Raw genomic sequence first — 18,781 nt, 5'->3', positions numbered from 1 at the left:
TGACGTCACATCGGCGCGTAAAGAGCGCAGCGACTTCGCTCCTCTCTGCTTGCCTACACTAGCGGGCGGTATTAATACAGTTTGTTGTTGTTATTATTATTATTACGTAGCTGTATGCATTATATCCATGCTTGACATCCAAGGGGGGTAAAATGAGTTAGTAGCTTCTAAGAACAGTATTTGTAGGCTACTCCAGTTCTGAGCTCTTTAAGTCGCTCCTTAAAGGGTCAGAGGTTGAGGATGTTATGCAACTTTTCTTGCCTTCAAGTCAATTCAATTGCTTAAGATTAGATAGCACGAACTCATAACAGAAATGATCTCAGGTCACATTTCATATAGGTCAGGATTAGACCGTAGGCATTATAGTATTGTTTAAAAGTCACTGCCCATCTTTAGGCGCAGGCTGAAAACTCACCTCTTCAAGAAGCACTACCCTGAGCCTTCCTCATAGCACCTATTGCACTCGTATTAGTTGTTGCACTTACTGTATTCGTATCAGTTCGCTGCACTTATTGAATTTGTATTTGTTTACTGCACTTATCCTATTCATAGTAGTTTGTAGCACTTACTATATTCGGATTAGTCTGTTGCAATTATTGTTTTCGTAGTAATCTGCCTCTGCACTATACTTTTGCTCTGGCTTATGCTTTAAGATGCTTGTTTAAGAAAGGAGATGCACTTATGACTTCTGGTGACTAGTAGTTCTCTTGAATACCTATGTTGAATACACTTCCTGTAAGTCGCTTTGGATAAAAGCGTCTGCTAAATGACTGTAATGTAATGTAATGTAATGTAATGTAATGTAAAAAGACCCAGCAATCAGCACCATGAGCAAGCGCTCGGCGACAGTGGCGACTCACTTTTTACAGAGAGGAACCCTGATCACTTCTCCTCATGGAGCTCCGCTTCTCTATTTCACTCTGCTCCTCTCTCTGATCCAATCCCAGGCTCTATCCCAATCTCCACACTCACGGATTTAAAGGCCATTGTCAACTTGTGAGCTCTTTATGAACACTTTTCGTAGATCCGCATTTCTTTGCCTGAGGCAATTACCCACAATACATAGCAATGTGACGTTTAACATGGGGTTACCAGTGGAAGCTGGAGACGTAAGAAGAAGAAGAAGAAAAAAAAGGTAAACAAAGAGGACGGCACATGTGTGGTCAGCCTGTCAAATAACATTAACTCAGAAACATTAAGGATTTAAGATGGAATATAAAACACATGAAAGCAGAGGAATGAAAGCAGAGATTATATTATACAGATTTATTCATCAAACATTTCATTGTGCCATTGAAGCTGGTTATTTGAAATAACCTCTCATCTTGTGAGAAAAGAGCCTGGCAGACGTTCAAATCAGGGAGCAAAAAGTTAATAATATCAGCCAAGTGCTGTCCAATTCCTATTTACACCACTTCAAGCCCTTGAAAGTCTCTCACACTCAACTATTTACCAGTTGACGTCAGTGAAGTCCCTGAGGGTTCAGGGTTCCAGGCCTCAGGGGGGACATTGGGATCGGGCCTCTGTCTTTTCCTCTTTGGGGAGTGCTGGATGGTGTAAGGAACGTCTGTCATGGAGGCTCCAACAGGTCTGTGAAGAAACCACAGGAACCAGAGGGAGGCAGACAGGATAGGATGGGGACCTGGTTTGGTTGCCTGGCCTTGCTTGTGAAGTACAAGGAAGGGCAGCCTAAGACCAACAGTAAGAGCCACTGGCAGGTTCAGTGTAGCGTTGTTGCTGGTAGCAGATTTAATAAATAATCATTAATTTATATCAAGATATGTAACAATTATAAACAATTAAATGATGATTTATCAACCCATAAATTAGTATTAAAGAATGATGGAACTCAGCTTACGCCATAAGACACCATTAGTTTAATTAACAGAATTTAACGTAAATTTCAATATTGGACGCCACCAAATTTAGGGAAAACTTCAATATGTATGTATATCTTAGTCTCAGTGTTGCTACGGAGTTCTTCTGCAGGTGTACAGTCACTTATTATTTCATATACACACAAATCAAATGATCAAGCTTTTTATGAATGAAATATTTATTCGACTAACTGCATTACTAAACTACTAAACAGGAAATACATGAATAAATGATCAAATTAACTAAATGAAGGGAATAAATGATGATTATGATGAACAGAACAATGAATACAGATGAACCACAAATAAATGAAAAGGATTGAATGTGACCAGGTAGAATCAGCGACTCATATCATTGATCGATAAATTTACTTCAACGATTGACGTTTTACATTAAATTAAGTTCAAATGATTTAGACAACATTCAGCAGCTGAGAGTTGTAGAAGCACTGGGGAAGATTTTAAGCACCTTTATAATAGTATTACTTGTTGATTTTCTACTGTTTTTTATTGCTTATTTATAATACTTGGTTTTTTTTATTTTCATTTTTTACTCTTATCTTGTCTTTCTTCTACTATGTCTCTTGTGTGCACTTTACTCTATGCTGCTGTAAGCCTGCACATTTCCCCGCTGCGGGACTAATAAAGGATTATCTTATCTTATCTCTTATCTTATCTTATTGCAAATGCAAGGTTACTTACATTACTATGGATAGTAGACTATTCAAATGAAAATAGATATGACCAAATACAAATGCAGATTGTACATTAACATAGCGAGTAACTTAGAGTCCAGCAATAGGTGAATATAAGGTAAAAACATCAACATGCAGGTTAGTTTGTCAAACATGTTTCCGATAAATTGACATGACATTGACAGTACATCAGCCCAGTAACGTAGTGACGTCAATCCTTCACGTAAGCCTATGGCACCAACATGCAGGTAAGTTTGTTGGATATGTTAACGATTAATCATTTGACATTAGTCACGTTAGGCTTAATTCAGAAAGTCTAAATATCGCTATCTGAAAGCAAGTTTATAGGTAACATAAGCTAGAGACGTCAGCTCGTCGTTAGTAAAAAGTTACTGAGCCACGGGTCAATTATTCAAATATCGATATATCTCAAATCATTTGGGTAACTAAACTGTACCGTATACTATACTGAATGATGAACGTCACCTGCATTCTGTCATTAGGCTGCTGGACTGTCAGACAGTAACTGGCCATATAAGCTTTTCTACAGTATGCATTTGTATTTGTGTATATATTTATCTACTATTTGTATTTTATATTTTCCACAGTAATCTTTATTCTTGCACTGTTTTATTCTTGCACTGTTTTATTCACCTATTGCTGGACTCTAAGTTACTCGCTATGTTAGTGTACAATCTGCTTTTGTATTTGGCCATATAAGTGTAATTTTCTGCCATCCATAGTAATGTTAGTAACCTTACATTTACAATAATGCACACAAGTAATGCACATGTAATAATAATCCAATAATATGATGTCGGACTGACATGGGTCATTCTGCTGCCTAATGAGTACTTTTACTTTTGATACTTTAAATACATTTTGCTGCTAATACTTTCGTTTTTCTACTTAAGTGAGATTCTGATTGTTGTGGTGTATTTTGAATCAAGTACAAGATACTTATACTTCTTCCACCACTGGTCCCAGGTGGGACATAAGCTATGTTTCTGAGTTATTATATACTTGTCATAGCACGTATCACTGCCTTACAATGCTTTACTTCCCAGTTATAGTAATTCGGTGACGTTATTCAACATTTTGAGCCCGTTGGAAAAATATACACAGACAGGGCATAATATTATTCAATTTTACAAGGTGATCATGACTAAATAAAACTGAAAGTAGTATAATATACACAGCTGTTTTAATTAATGTGTTACCAAATTTTTTGTCCATTTATTCTCTCAAAGCTGTGTTATTTACATTTGTCTCTCTCTTTTCTTTATATTTTCTTTTTTTTAATCGAGAAGTAACCTCGTTTCAGGAGACAGGCTGAAGGAAGTCTTTACCTTACAGACACAATTAATGGAACAAAGGTGAATGATAGCAACAAAGGAACGCCTTGGATGCAAACCATGTCCACAGAGGGAGTGCTGGACAAGGCCAAAAAAGCTCTAATTCAGCACTCTAGAGATATGTCAAACAAAAAAACACCTGCAAGGTAGCTTTGAAATCCAGTTTGGTGTGTTTCTGGTGCAGACATTTAGGTGGAGTGGCTGAATATGCCTGACCAATGCTGTGAAAACCTGATTTCCCCCCTCAAAGCCAAACCATTGGGACAAACAATTATTTGTAATACACTGTTTTCTTTTATATGAAGTATTTCTTGCTGTTCAATACTCAAGATGTGTATCGTCATTTTTTTCCCCTTCCCCCTTTTTAAAGGCATAGGAATCGCTGTGAAAAAAAGTAATATCTGTACTAAACATAGACTGGATGGTCCTAAACAGGTTGCTTGGTCTTTATTTTATTCAGAATGACTAAAGTCAAACAAAATAATAAAACTACCTCTTTTCAGAAATTAAATTCAGCACAAGCTTAACAGCTTAAACCATCCCCCAAAAACTAATATCTGTACTAAACATAGACTGGATGGTCCTAAACAGGTTGCTTGCTGTTTCTTATATCCAGAATGACTAAAGTCAAACTAAATAATAAAACTACCTCTTTTCAGAAATTAAATTCAGCACAAGCTTAACATCTTAAACCATCCCAATGCCACTGAATTGAACTAAATGCCAATGAACGGATAAGTAAACTAGTTGTTGATATATTTAACGTTTCTGGCTGTTTCTTGCTGGTTGTGCTGTGGCTGTGTCCAGTGACAGGCTGCTCTCTGAATGAGTGAGGAGCCGTCCGTGTGAGGAACCAACGAAGGGAAGGGCTCATCTCTCGCGAGGAACGACGCCGTTATCGGAATCTCTACAAACAACACGAGAATTCATCATTCACACGGTAATATAACCCAATCTTGCACGGTACATGTGTTGTGTGCCCAGCAGCAGGGGAAAGAAGCTGATTCAAGATCATATTTAATTGTTATTTCCCAGAGCAGTTTACGCATCATGCTTTACATTTGGGCGGCCTTTAGGCCCCACTAGCATGCTAACCACCGCTTCAGCTTTAACGTTAGCACGCAGGCTAGCAAATCCGACTTTGGAATTGTGCTAACTTAGCTAACAGTAGCTAGCATGAGTTAGCTCATGCTACGTAGCTAACGTGCAAAATGGGATGGATTTTTTTTTTTTGTGCCGAAATGCAGAAGTAAAAACGCTTGCAAGGGTGCATTTAATGACATTATATAGATGCCTAGCCAGCTAACTCATCGGTTTGTTTTATCTGAATGCTAACGTTACCCATGGCTAACTTAATTGACACCGCCAATAGACCCCCGCCCAGTTAGCTAGGTTTATCAGCTAACGCGAAATGCGGTGAAATGTGGCTTTAGCAGTGTAAACGTAGTTACCTCAGCAGGGCTAGAAAGACTCTGCTGAGCCTGATCTGTAAGCTTTTTGGAGATGCTTGATTTTGCCTGAACAGCTGTAACTTTTACCCTCATTCTACCCCGATCCCCTCAACTACTAGAGCCATCTCAAGAGGCTCATATTGGCTGTCAGTTAATCAAATACTAGGGGGGGGTTTGCTGTATGAAGCCAGTTGTTCTCATTCACAATGTCATGATCTTCCATGTATTCATATAAGATTGAAATACGCTCAGAAATGTAAACAGTAATCAACCCAGAAGAAGGCGGGCATATCATGTCTCAGGATAGCTGCTAGCACCCCCTCCTTTCCCTCACACACCGTTACTGTCACTCCTGTGGGTCTGGTTTTCTCAATCATACCGTGGCACACAAGCCATGTGCAAGGTGTACAAATATACAATCAATGAATTCCTCTTTGAGTAAGGGTTTGAGTGATTGATAAAGTTCAAATTCACCTTTACATGTGCTTCATAAACTTTTTAGGTTAAGGGTTTTGTCAGTGCATTATTCAATAAGGTGCATTAGTAGTCTTTTTCTTTAAGTCAATCATGAGTGTTTAGTTTTTGTAATGGCCTACCAATTCACTCATACTCCTGCTTTAATTTCATAGGATGCAATTGTACCCAGATGAAAGCTCAAACAAATCACATTAGGCTGAAGTATGTAGACTTTTGAATTGCTTAACACTATTTGGCATTACATGTATAAACAAGGCAGAAATAGATGGTCCGTATAAAAAAGGAAATGGTCAGCATAGGGAAATAATTGATAGATATGTGAACGAAATATCATAACTAGTCAAATTTGAAGTGCATATTTCCCGTTAATGCAGAAGCAGCAACACGCACAGAAATAAATATATACTGCCTTATTGTTGAATGTCAGTTAATAAATATTTTTTTAAATTCTCCAAGTTTTCCTTTCATCTTATTTCAGTTGTGAACAATGTCTGAACAAGAGTTGGATGAAATTGTGCAAATAACAGTGGAGGACTTTAACCCGGAAGACCGGACAGGTAAGATTGTGAAACAATATCAAAACGTATTATTTTATATATATTCCTATCAGTGTATAGTGATTTTTTTTTATAGTGAATTGTTACATTCTCTGCCTTTTTGACGAGATATTGTCAGGTCCATATTAGGCAACATGGACATTCAATAATAAGTGTGTTCTGTTCAACTGTATTATTTAGAATTTGCTTGATAAACACTGTATATGGGGTGGGGATTCGGTATCATCAGATACTCAATACTATGGCTTAGATTGGAGCAGGAGCACAGCTTCAATCTGGGCGTCCCATAGTGAAATCTAACAAGAAAGCTGTTGTGTTGTTTTGAGGATGTCTTTATATTTGATTAATGCCAGACATGCTGGACAATCATGAAGATGATGAGGAAAGGCCTCAGAAGAAAAAAAGGAAATTAAGCAGCAGCCAGGAGAATAACAACAACAACAACCAAGACATATCTTTTATTAAGGTAACAGCTCAGTATAATAAACTCTGTCAAAAGCTCATATATTTGCATATATTTAAATATGAGGATATGAGTTGTTGCTTAAATAACACATTCAAAATCTTTTTCTTGTTTCCAGAATCTTTTGGTGTCATTTACCGCATCAATCACCCAGCGACTGGAGGGAATTGAATCAAAGTTATATTCTCTCGAAGCTACATGCAAAGCCCTTGGACGCAAACTAGACAGCATGGTGCCATGTGCAAAGAGTCCTATCCAGGTTCCTATGGTTGCAGGGTCTCCTCAGGGGGCCACTCAAACTTGGAACAAAGTGAGATGGTAAGATACAAGTGTTGCCCACTAGTGCATTTGCTCGATGAAGCAGATAGTCTTCATCGAACTTGGAGTCAAATGCAGTTAAATTAGAATTCTAAGGCCAAAGTAGGTTATTCTTTTATAATACAGCAAATGTTCCCTTTAGTCATTTTACAAAGCTGATTGTGATTACAGGAGCCAGCGGAACCACATAACCCCAAAAATTGTATTTGGCATGCATACGTGTGCAAGTTAACCAATGTGTTTTGAACTTCTCGTTTAGTGTTGTTCCACAAACAAATGTGATAGTGAGCAGTGAACACCCGAAGGGCACTAACCAAGAAGACACCCCTCTGGAGAATCTACTAAGCAAGTGAGTGGCTCACATTCAGATTATTCATTCCACACTATATTTTACTTGAAATATCCATGTCTTTCTTCATAAAGACATACAGTTTATTGTTAAAACTTAATCAAAGCAACGGCAGCCAGTGAGTTAAGATAAACACTCACTCAGCCTTAGAGTTATATGTAGAAACATTCTAACACAAGAGACAGCCTTTGACATTAAAATATGTAATCCTAGAGTTACATGTTATTATTTTCTTACGGCTGTCAGCACAAAGACAAAGAGAAGAGTCCCCCAGTATAATCTGTCTGTTTCGAGCACTAACAGTTTTTCTTGTGTTTTGAATAGGATACCTTGTGTTCCTATGTGGAATTCCTAAAACATCCTGCACAACGTAATTAAACAATTTGCTTTTGGGTTTGTTTTGGAACATGAGACTACTGCTTGGTTTTGACATTTATCAAAAATGGACCTTATCATGTAGTGAAACAGTTTGCTTTTCATAGTAGCTTATTTACACCGCTTGTCACAAGGGCAAATTAAAATCTCACTGAACACGACAGAAGCTGAATTGAAACTATCTTGTGACAGTTTTCTTTTAGTTCTTGTGTTTGTGAAATAAATGTATAAATATCATATGTAAGCTCTATCATTTAATTTATAAAACAGCAGTTGCAATAGCTGTAAAGGGCAAAAAACACTCGTTTTTACCAGCTAGTTGGAAAAGACTAAACACAGAGTACTCCTAATATGCCCTGTAATGTTATCCCCACCACTTGAAGTTGCCATATTACTCAGCTCAGTTTCCTGTTCCACCAGTAGAGACTGACCTCTTGTGGCGTTTGCTGTGCACTACATTACATCAAATCAATTAAGCATCATAGAAAGCATAGTGTCTGAATTTATGACGGTATTGAAAATGATACCTTCTGGATTTCTAAATACCCTCTATATAGCACTACGGTAATATCACCCAAGCCTAATACCTTCTCCAGTCCAGGAAATGAATCAGTAGAAATAATCTGAATTCCTCATACAAGGTGGCTGCTGCCATGATCCGTCTTGATGTTAGAACTTCTGATTACAAATTTGTGTTTCTTTTCAGCACGGTTACCAGGAAGCGTCAGAACACAATCTTGGTAAAGGTGCCGGGCCCTGAAGAGAGTCAGGAAGAACAAGACAGCGGCTCAGAGGCCAGTGACACCGTTTCTAATGGTGGCCATTCCAGCAATGCACAAAATGGCCAAAATGTCACACTCATCACACTCAATTCAGAAGGTAGGACTTAACGCGGCTCTTTTAGACATAAAAACACACACAGGTGGGGCGGCTGTGGTTCATGAGATAAAGCGGGTTGACCTCTAATCACAAGGTTGGTGTTCCCAGGTCGATTCCAGGCTACCCCTGTTAGTAAAGTGTCCTTGAACAAGACACTGAAATCCTAGCCCCAAGTCCTGACGGGGATCTATTGTGTTGCTTAGTGTAACATTTGCCCGACGCATGTTTTTAAAGTCATTTTTAGCATTTGCATGGTATTATTAAGTACTCTTTTGGTATTTGGTATGGGCAAGTATCCAAATGTAGGTACTTTTACTTTTAAAAGTGTTTTCTGTAAAATCCTAGTTTATTTAAATCAAGGCCTAAAACCTTTCTGTTTCCTGAGGTCATTTAATGATGTATAAACATTCTTATACTTCTGCACCTTTTAAATCTACCGTATAAGTGTATGCTTATGTAAAGCACTTTAAATGGCCTTTGTGTCTTAAATGTGCTATAGAAATAAACTTGCCTTTCCTCGCCTGTATTGCCAAAGTTAAAGACAAGATTGTTTTTTAAGGATTACCTCGCTGATTTAACAGTGGCACATTTTGAATTATTCCATAATAGGTTGAGCCGCAGCAAAACAACACTTCTAATGGTTTCAAAATGTGACTTTTGCTGCATTAACAGTAAATAATTGTTTTGTTTGTTTTGTTCAGATCAGACTTAACGTGACTCTTTCAGATGGTGTCCATTTGGAAGGAAACTGATTTGTCATGTAAAATGCCCCGTGTTTCTGCCTCAGACTGCATTGATAAATGCTCTTATTGATGTTTTTTAGTAGCTTTGCTCTGGTTCTTGCTGAGCCAGAGAGAGAATAGTTAGTTTCTAAATGTTCAAATCTAAATTAAGTCCACATTGTTGTAACTATGTTGCTATTTACTGTGATTGTTGTTTGGTTATTATGTAGTGGATTTGGGAAGTGTTTGGTTATCTTCAAACGCAAACTATTAATCCTTTATTTGCAACTGTGGGTAACCATGATAAAACTGTTAGTCATCATTAGCTAGATGGTAACCATGTGGTGTCCAGAACAGTGCCTCATGCTTTGTTTTTTTGTGTGGTGGATTTAACAGCTAACATACGCTGTAAGCAAACAGCCAAGCCACATATTCTATCTTTGATAACAACACAGTTTTGCAATTCACCTACTTCTCATTTTCCGCCACATGGGTGCGCTATTGTATTACATGAAGTATATATGTGGCTCCGTGCCAGTGTAGTATTTGTCAGCCTGTGAAGGAAAACCAGGTGGAATTTACTTACCGCCACAGGTTTGCTGAAAGAGAGCTGTGTAGCAGTGTTTGAATAACTTTTCCTTCTCCCGTTTCCTCTAGATGATTACCCAGTGGGCACCTGGTTGGGGGACGAGACCAACCCAGAAATGCGAGTTCGTTGCCCAGTTTCTCCAGCTGACATGCTCCATATCACCACAAACTGCCGCACAGCGGAGAAAATGGCACTGACACTGTTAGACTACCTGTTCCATCGAGAGGTCCAGGCCATGTCAAACCTCTCTGGCCAGGGCAAACATGGCAAGAAGCAGCTGGACCCGCTCATGATCTATGGCATTCGCTGTGAGTCCTCTTGGGTTGACATCATAACCATCTAGTATTGACAGTGTATCAATTCAATGCCACCTGCTTCGCTTTGTGATTTTTGACAAAGTCAAGGGAAAACTGGTGGTGAACATTATTCCATGACAACCCGGTTTACAAAAAGAAGTGTCTTTTTATGTACAATTATTTAATTGGCCAAATTACCCACTAGTAACCTCCAAGGTGGTGTCTAGTACCCACTGTTTATCTAATGACATACATAAGTTTGGCATAGTTTCATAAATGCTAATACATCTCACTCAGCCAGGGTTTGAATCCTCACTTACAGCAAAAAGTGAACTCTCTGAGACCTTCCCACATTTCATCTTTGTTCCATTACAAAGCGGCCCTGAATTGAACACAGAAATAGACTGCAGTCTCAATTCCCAATGCGGGTTACAACAACATGCATTCATCATTGCACACTAGCATTAATGCGCAACACATTTTTATAACATACCCGACTTTAAACGACAAGCACATGTCTGGTAGAAAGATCATAATGGAGTCACCCTCAATTCGGGGAACTCTTTGATTCCTGATGAAGCAGAGTCAGGGCTATGATGGTAGACAGAAAGAAAAATGTATGAAAGTCATATAGCTATATACTATATTTATATGGTTCATATTGCTGTGTGAAGAGAGGCCAGGTTATCTTAAGCCTTTCCTTTAGGTTGCAGAGTCTGCCACCTGCAGGAGGTTTAGAAAATATCCCTTATGGCACACATGAGGTATGCAGAGGCTGGAACAGGGCCAAGTGACTTTTGGGTGACTCATTCTGCCTGCATTAAAAAAGGAACAGGAATGAAGTGCCCTGCCTGCCTGTGCAGGAACCATAGGGGTGTGTAAGGGCTTCCATACACTGCCATCTCACAATCCACAGATACCCCTCAGCTCCCCCTTTGTCTCATTTTCCATCCTCAGGCTGTAGCGTCGTTGTTAATTTGTGTAGAAATGAGCTGTCAAGCGGCTCACACCCTTTAAACGCTTCATAACACAAAGGGAAGACATTCACTAAATACAGCTGCATCCAGTCTCTCCTCCTCATATCTCCGCTGAGGGACAGCCACAGGCCTGGGTTTACACTACTTGTCAAAGGGTAACTGGAGCAGAAGTACAGAGTTCATACAGGTGTTTCCCTCAGTTTTCTTTCATGTGTGCATTGTTTTCAGATAAAGTGGCCCTCTCACAAACACCTTGACCTGTTGCCAATCAGACAGCTTAATCACAAGAGCCTATATGAATTATATTGCAGCAGTCTGTCGCTGTCTTTTGCTGTGAGAGCTGGCATTGAATTTCCTCAAATCTTTAAATCCCTCAGGTATTTTTTGCAAAGATTGCATGTAGGTTATACGGCTGTATGCTGACATTGTTGAGATGTTTAGGATTAAATGTTCCAACAAGCCTACAACATACACGTATTTATCCCAAGATCAAAAATACAGATTTAATTATAAAAAAAAATAGGTTTCTTTTGATCGATAGCTGACCCTCATTAACCGACAAGATAAGTGCCTTGCATGTAGGAGCGCTGTGGTTGACGTGCCTAATAAGCAGCCCAGCTGTAACAATATGCATCAAACTAATGACTAAAAATTATGGAACAGTTTGATGATTAGGAGGAGCTCCTGTGCTGTGAATTAATACAGTGGAGTTGTTGTAACAAATGTGAGGTACTCCACTAAAGTGCAAATGAGATTATTTCCTGTTCTACTGAAACAGAAAGGAGGAGGCAATTTAATAGAGGGAACATTTAATGGAGGGAGACAAAAGGAAATATAAAAACACAGAAAAGAACATAGCCAAGACACAGACTAATTGTGATATATGAAACACCCATGCACAACCAAGCCAACAATAATTTCTTATTCATATAGCATGTGATGACATTTTTCCTCTCTGTGTCCCCACAGGCCACCTATTCCACAAATTTGGCATCACTGAGTCAGACTGGTACCGCATCAAGCAGAGCATTGACTCAAAGTGTCGCACTGCCTGGAGACGCAAGCAGCGTGGCCAGAGTCTGGCTGTCAAGAGCTTCTCCAAACGCACACCTCGCAGTTCATCCGGTAAAGTACAGATGATCGTCTGGGGGCTGTAAAGCATGTGTTTGTAAAACTTTCTGTGCATCGTGACCATGGATCATACTATATAGGATGTTGTCTCGTGTGTGTGGTTGTTTCTATGTAGACACAATATCTCAAGAAACAGATATAATATCAACTTCATATTCACACCACACGTACCCCATAACAGTGTGGACTGTTACTTATTTGTCCACTTTGAGGCACTAATATGCATACTAAGGACAATTGATTTTCTTTTAAACTACTGAATATGCTTTTTGATTCAGACATTGTATAAATACTGCCTATATGTTATGTGACAGCCAATTAGAAAGAGAGACAAAGAAAAAGAGCATTGAATCCATTAAGAAAATGATGTGTAGTTCTCTAATCAAAGACCACCGTCCTTTTTTGGTGGTAGTTTCCAAAACATTTAGAGTAGGTTATTTACTGTGTATCACTCTTTATCCAAACATGTCTAAAACAAAAAAACTTGACAGAGAACAGATCAGCATAAGTTAGGAAGTTTGGCAAATCACAACATACCAAATATTGAAGTGTAACTTCATCACCAGATCTTAGCCACCCACTGCATCATTTTGAAAAATACAAAAATATGGGCAAGGGCCTGAGAGTTGAAACCACGGCCACCTCTTTATGATGAAAGCCCCAACGCAGCATGGAGAAATATGACAGCTACAGCAGCATGGGAAATATTTATGTGGCTGGGGGGAATTTACTGTTCCTCAGAACTGAAATGACACAAAAATAAGCTAGGAGTCCAGGTGGGGGGTCTTATTAGAGGTTGTTAACATTCTTTTATTTTCATGACATAGATTAATCCAAAACTGTCAACTATATCTCAGAATATGCCTTACAAGACTAGTGCTGATTTTAAACAGTCGATGAGTTGATAACATGAAGATCTGTATAAATTTGGTCAGAAATATCAAGATAAACACTAGCATTGATGTGCTGATCACAGTACTGTCAAATCATTTAGTTTACAGCTTAAAAAACATGTTTTAGTGTGCGGTACCTTTTTAAGTAAAATTATATGACAGAGAATCATCATGGATATGACTGGGATGGATTGAAACAAGTTAAACACTAAACATTCAAAAATCCTATTCAAGTCAACATTTAAAAGCGTAAGGATTGTTTTTATTTAAAAAAGAAGTCTTGAGAACCTTCTGCCACCTTTCTTGTGAAATGCTTTGGGAGTGAGCACATCAACATTTATCTCTATGTTCTGAGAAAACCAATATCTACCTGGCTCCACTCTCGACAAGTCTTTATCTGGTGATAACGTTGCTAAGTTTTTCGGTCTGTTTTCTAATCAAACAAGGTGCACAGTTGTGAGAATCAACTACAGACCAAAAAGAGACATCTGCTGCTGTTTTCATTGCTTACGGACCAGTGACGCCATCACTGGTTTTTAGAATGGACTGGTTTTCGTGGAGTGGCTTGTTACATTAGTTTGTTTGTAGTTATGGAAGAATGTTTTTCAATTTTGACCTGTGAATTTGAACTGGCGCTCAACCAATTTAAAAGTAATGGAGGGAAATACTTGAAATAGGTTCTAAGTTTAGTCAGCCTCTTTATCTTTGTCATCTTGATAGTGAAGGCTTTGTAATAGTTTTGGCCAAAATTTACTATGGATCGGCACCAATGGCCCATTAGCATTAAACTAGTCCCAACAGATTTGTTGCTATCAATTTTGGCATGACCAGTGAAACGACCAAGGTTCATATTTGACATGGACCCTTTTCTCACTTGTTGGCTGTTTTGCACCATAACACGATTCATTCAAAGTCCCTTTGTTCTCTCAGTGCCTGTTTTAAAACTCTTAATGCAGGAAAATGTATGTTAATAGTCAACAAAAAGTCACATACACTATAAACTCCTACAGGACTTATTTCATCAGCCATCAGCTATATAACAACTATTTTAAGACCTAAAGCCAAATGCAGATGCAGTGTGTTTTGCTGCAGATGGTTGTGATCTGCACACAATGCCTGCTGTCCTTCCCTCCCTGTGAGCCATCACCTCTCACCTCGCACCAGGGAAAATTCAGACTGCAGGGGAAACCCAAATATCCTTTGAGTGCTCACTAGGGGTGAGTTGTCAGGCCCTTCCTTTTAAGGCCACACACACCCCAAAGTGTACAACACAAATACTAGGTTAGATGGTGTATGCACAAACATGCAAAGACAAACACCAAACAATCATTCCTTACTCAATCTGATTACTTGTTAATGGACAAGAAAGAGTCAATTCTTCTGCTTTTAAAACCATTATTTGTCAGAGAACCAGCGAGGAGAACTCAGACCAAAACTGGAGGTTTCACAATCATCTGGCTCTTGCTTCCTCGACTGGCAAACAAAAAGTCCTGAGGATTATTTACATAATACAGTACATAGCAGTAATAACCAAAGGCAGCCTTTCTTTTCAAAGCAGCATAACACAAAACAGAATTTTAGAAGTGTATGCTATATGTGTCGTATATTTGCATCGTTGAAAGCTACCTTCCTTTTTTGTTGCTCAAGAAAGTAGTCTGACTGCCTTTTTCAGCACCGTTCATTGTTGCAAGATCTGTTTCCTAGAAATGACCTAAAATCATTTCGATCCTCACTTCTCCCAAATGATCCTTTTGTTGCTGAACATTTTTACATGTACAGAGAAGTTGCGATTGTGTTGGTTTTGTTTAGTTTCTGGCATTTGATGCAGACTCTACTGTCACTGAGCACTTTGCTGTGTTTTATTGCTGAAAGATGTCTTGAGGTCTTTTGGTCGTTTTAGAGCTGCCTTGGGTGATGCGACAGGTCCATACGGGGGTTTCAAACTTGCCGGTGTGATAGCGGGTGTTTAGAATGAGGCCTGGAGTTTGTGTTTGGCTGCTAGACCATGAATGTGTTTGGATGGCTATCTGGAGAGCCCTTGTTGTGTATTTAGGCCTTTGATAAAGTATAAACAAGGCATCATCCAGCAGATGGCCTAGGAACTGGCCAGTTTTTTTTTTTTTTACCATATGTTGCTAAGATCCATTGGTTCACGTGAGGGCGGTGTGGGTTAGTGTGTCTGTGTCTAAGAGACCTCATCCTTATTTCTTATGTGTGCTAAAAACATTTGCAATGTAATCCTAACCCACTTCCACTGTCCACATGAGTGCACAATTGACCATGCTGTTTGTCTTCCTAACCAGAGGGAGGCATGGCAGAAGAAACGGGCCACATTGAGACGGCCACCCAGCAGACCTTGCACTACACACTGGCCAATCAACAAGTCCAGTTCCACCGTATCGGGGAGGATGGACAAGTTCAGGTGGTGAGTGTCAGAGATTTCACCCTTCAATTTTTTGAATCCATTTTAATTTATAGACAAGCACACTAAAACGTATTTTCTAACAGCAAGAGTCTTACTGCTGTCATACAAGGGTCCCATAGAGCAGGGTTTATAGAGCAGGGGGAAAGATCATTCCACCCACCAGAGTGACACATGGAGCATTCTGCAGAAATACAGAGCAGCTTATGTGGGCTGACAGGAAGGAAGAGACTTGACCATTCATATCTTGTCCTCCCTGTGTCCTGAAATCACCAAAAATACACAACTTCAACAAGTGATGAACCACTTCATTAAACTCGATGGCCTGTTTAAAGTCTTAAATACATCTGAGTTTTGAAGTTACACTGTATTTGCAATTAATCAAATTGGTAAAGTGCCATGTATTCGTCCAAGGTTTGTCATTGAGTTGAAAGTTATTTGTTGACTTGAGAGCATCTTGGACTAGTCTTGTTTAATGTTGTATAATTAAACAACCCGTGACAGATACACACAAGCTGTGAGACGATGTTTGTCAGGAGGGTTTTTTGACAGTAAATTAAGTGCATATGTGTGAGTTGCAATGTCAGTGTTTCTAACTAAAAAATGTGATTATAATTATTACACACGTTCTTCTGATACAACATGAACATTCCTCTGTGAGGCTCCACCTCTAATCATTGGCACAGCCACTGTAATGACAGTGATACAAAGCTACCTAATAATTCACAATGTTGAGATGTTCTGATGTTATACCTCCTTTCCTGTGATCTGGATCCACTTGATTTGTTTAATTAGACTAAACTAAAGACTACTAAATACATTTTTGCACAAACCAACAACTGTGTATTTTTTATCTTCACCCCTTATATTAGAACATTTTAAATATTGATTTCTTAATGGCCAGTATGTATGTTCTTTGCAGTTGAAAATCATATGAAGGATCATAGGAAAACACGCCTTGGCAAATTTCTTGATCCTATTTGTGTAATCTTTCCAGCTTCAGCTCTTTGATCCTTCATCCGTGTCTCTCAGATTCCTCAGGGTCAGCTGCATATCGCCCAGGTGCCACAAGGAGAGGAGGTGCAGATCACACAGGACAGTGAGGCAAGTGTCTGTGTGTGTTAATGTGAGAACAAGAGACAAAAGAGAGAAACAATCAGCCACTCCATTTCTTGAGTCATTCTTCCTGGTATAATACATTTCTGAGCAAACGCGTCGGAATAAATCTGTTACAGTAAACTCATGCTTGAGAAGGAAGTGGTTTACTGAGCAGAACAATTATGTTGTCTACTTTGAATGTCAGTATGTTCTGTTCGAAGTCTGGTTTGTAATTTGGTCTACTTCAGGCCAGCTGATGACTTGCATCATTTGACTGGCCATTAGAAACAAACTATTATCTCTGTGTGAGCATGTAGATTAAGCAAATGCAACCTGGTTTGCCCTGTGCAATTTCTACTTAACATACAGACACAAAGACTTTTGTTTTTATTTAGCTAGCAATTAATGCAAATTGGCTAAATCAAGCTTTTTGTTGAGAACAGTAATCAATAATTACGAACCCAGGGATGCTTAAAGATCATTTTTGCATGGATACACTACAAGTGTGAAGAAATAGAGTTAAGCTTCTCATACATTATTTGGTTCACTAACGAAAAACTGCTCCCTAACACATTCGACAAAGTTGCAGTTTTCTTTTGATGAGGCTCTCTGCCATGTTAAAGGATTACTAAGTGTTTCTTCAGAAAATTAGGGTTGATCCTTCAGCTCTGTGGAAGAATAAATATTTAAATTTTTAGCTACCAATGGTCGATCATATTTCTTATTGCAAAACTCACATTTCGGAGAATTAAAGCCAGATTTCTTACATTTCGGAGAATTAAAGCCAGATTTCTTCTAAAAGAAAGAGGAGGAATCGCCTTCTAATATATCAAACTTATATTTTTCATTCGTCAAAATGGTTTGGTAAGAGTCATTAAAACATTTGTTTCTTTTCAACCCTGAATGTTTCTGTTTGAATAAGCAAATAGTCCACCCGAGTAATACCTGACAACATTTAGTGAATTTAAACAAAAGCAGATGTACCGTAATGTTTATATATTCGCTTGCTTTTGCATGGGGTTATGACTTTTGTTTCCACATAATGCCCAGATGTCTCATGTCCCCCACCAGACATGCACACTACATGCACACACAGCATTGGCCTGCCAGTGAAAAATAAAGAAATCTAATTCCAAAGAGGAATTTCCAAAGAGGAATTTCGACATCAGGACCATTGTTAGTTATATTTCAATGGATGTAGAAGAGATATATATGTACACACATACACATTTAATCACATACTGTATGATATGTGCTACACATGCATGACAGCTTGAAATTTATGCGAAAGCAATTGACACCTTGCCCAAGTGTTTTCTCATTTCCTGTTCAGTGGTGCTTAAGGACACTCGGAGGGAGAAATACATGGTTGAGTGAGAGAGACGGAGTGAATTGGAGGCAGAAAAGCTCTAAAGCCTTTCCTGCTCTTTGTGGCTGAGCCCAGATTTTTTTCTCCCCTCTCTCCTTCCTATTCCATGATATTGTTTGTTTTTTGGAGTTCAAAGCTTAGCAACAAAGTCCAGCTTCTCCCAACTGCCACTCATACAATATGTTTTCATTAGGAACGGGCCCCTTTCATCAAAGTCATTGGTTTTAGCGTGCTTGAAAAGGAAATGAGCTATTTGAGAGATTACACTGCTCTCTGGCCATATGGCAGCTCTGACAGCATTTGATATATATATATATATTACATTACATTACATTACAGTCATTTAGCAGACGCTTTTATCCAAAGCGACTTACAGGAAGATATATTTTATATATATATATATATATTTGAAATACAATTAACAAGAGAAAACAACTAAAAGTTTGGGTCGGATAAATATGGCTTATACGATGTCCTCTCTTTTGTGG

The 18,781-nt window shown here is 38.7% G+C and overlaps 1 protein-coding gene across 1 annotated transcript in view; it reads left to right on the top strand.

Moving 5' to 3' along the window:
- Window positions 1-4,729: 4,729 nt before the first annotated feature.
- The window catches only part of banp (BTG3 associated nuclear protein), a 33,553-nt gene continuing 19,501 nt past the window's right edge, over window positions 4,730-18,781 (top strand). The window contains exons 1-10 of the mRNA XM_054619737.1: window positions 4,730-4,867; window positions 6,334-6,412; window positions 6,766-6,878; window positions 6,994-7,193; window positions 7,453-7,542; window positions 8,624-8,796; window positions 10,176-10,415; window positions 12,350-12,505; window positions 15,708-15,829; window positions 16,859-16,930. Of these exons, the coding sequence (XP_054475712.1) occupies window positions 6,343-6,412; window positions 6,766-6,878; window positions 6,994-7,193; window positions 7,453-7,542; window positions 8,624-8,796; window positions 10,176-10,415; window positions 12,350-12,505; window positions 15,708-15,829; window positions 16,859-16,930 (1,236 nt within the window). The 5' untranslated portion in view covers window positions 4,730-4,867; window positions 6,334-6,342. The remainder of the gene's footprint in view (window positions 4,868-6,333; window positions 6,413-6,765; window positions 6,879-6,993; window positions 7,194-7,452; window positions 7,543-8,623; window positions 8,797-10,175; window positions 10,416-12,349; window positions 12,506-15,707; window positions 15,830-16,858; window positions 16,931-18,781) is intronic.

The sequence above is a fragment of the Anoplopoma fimbria genome, chromosome 19 (genome assembly GCF_027596085.1).
Source record: "Anoplopoma fimbria isolate UVic2021 breed Golden Eagle Sablefish chromosome 19, Afim_UVic_2022, whole genome shotgun sequence".
Lineage (NCBI taxonomy): Eukaryota > Metazoa > Chordata > Actinopteri > Perciformes > Anoplopomatidae > Anoplopoma > Anoplopoma fimbria.
The sequence above is the reverse complement of the archived record's forward strand: the minus strand, read 5'-3'. Positions and strand labels throughout refer to the sequence as shown.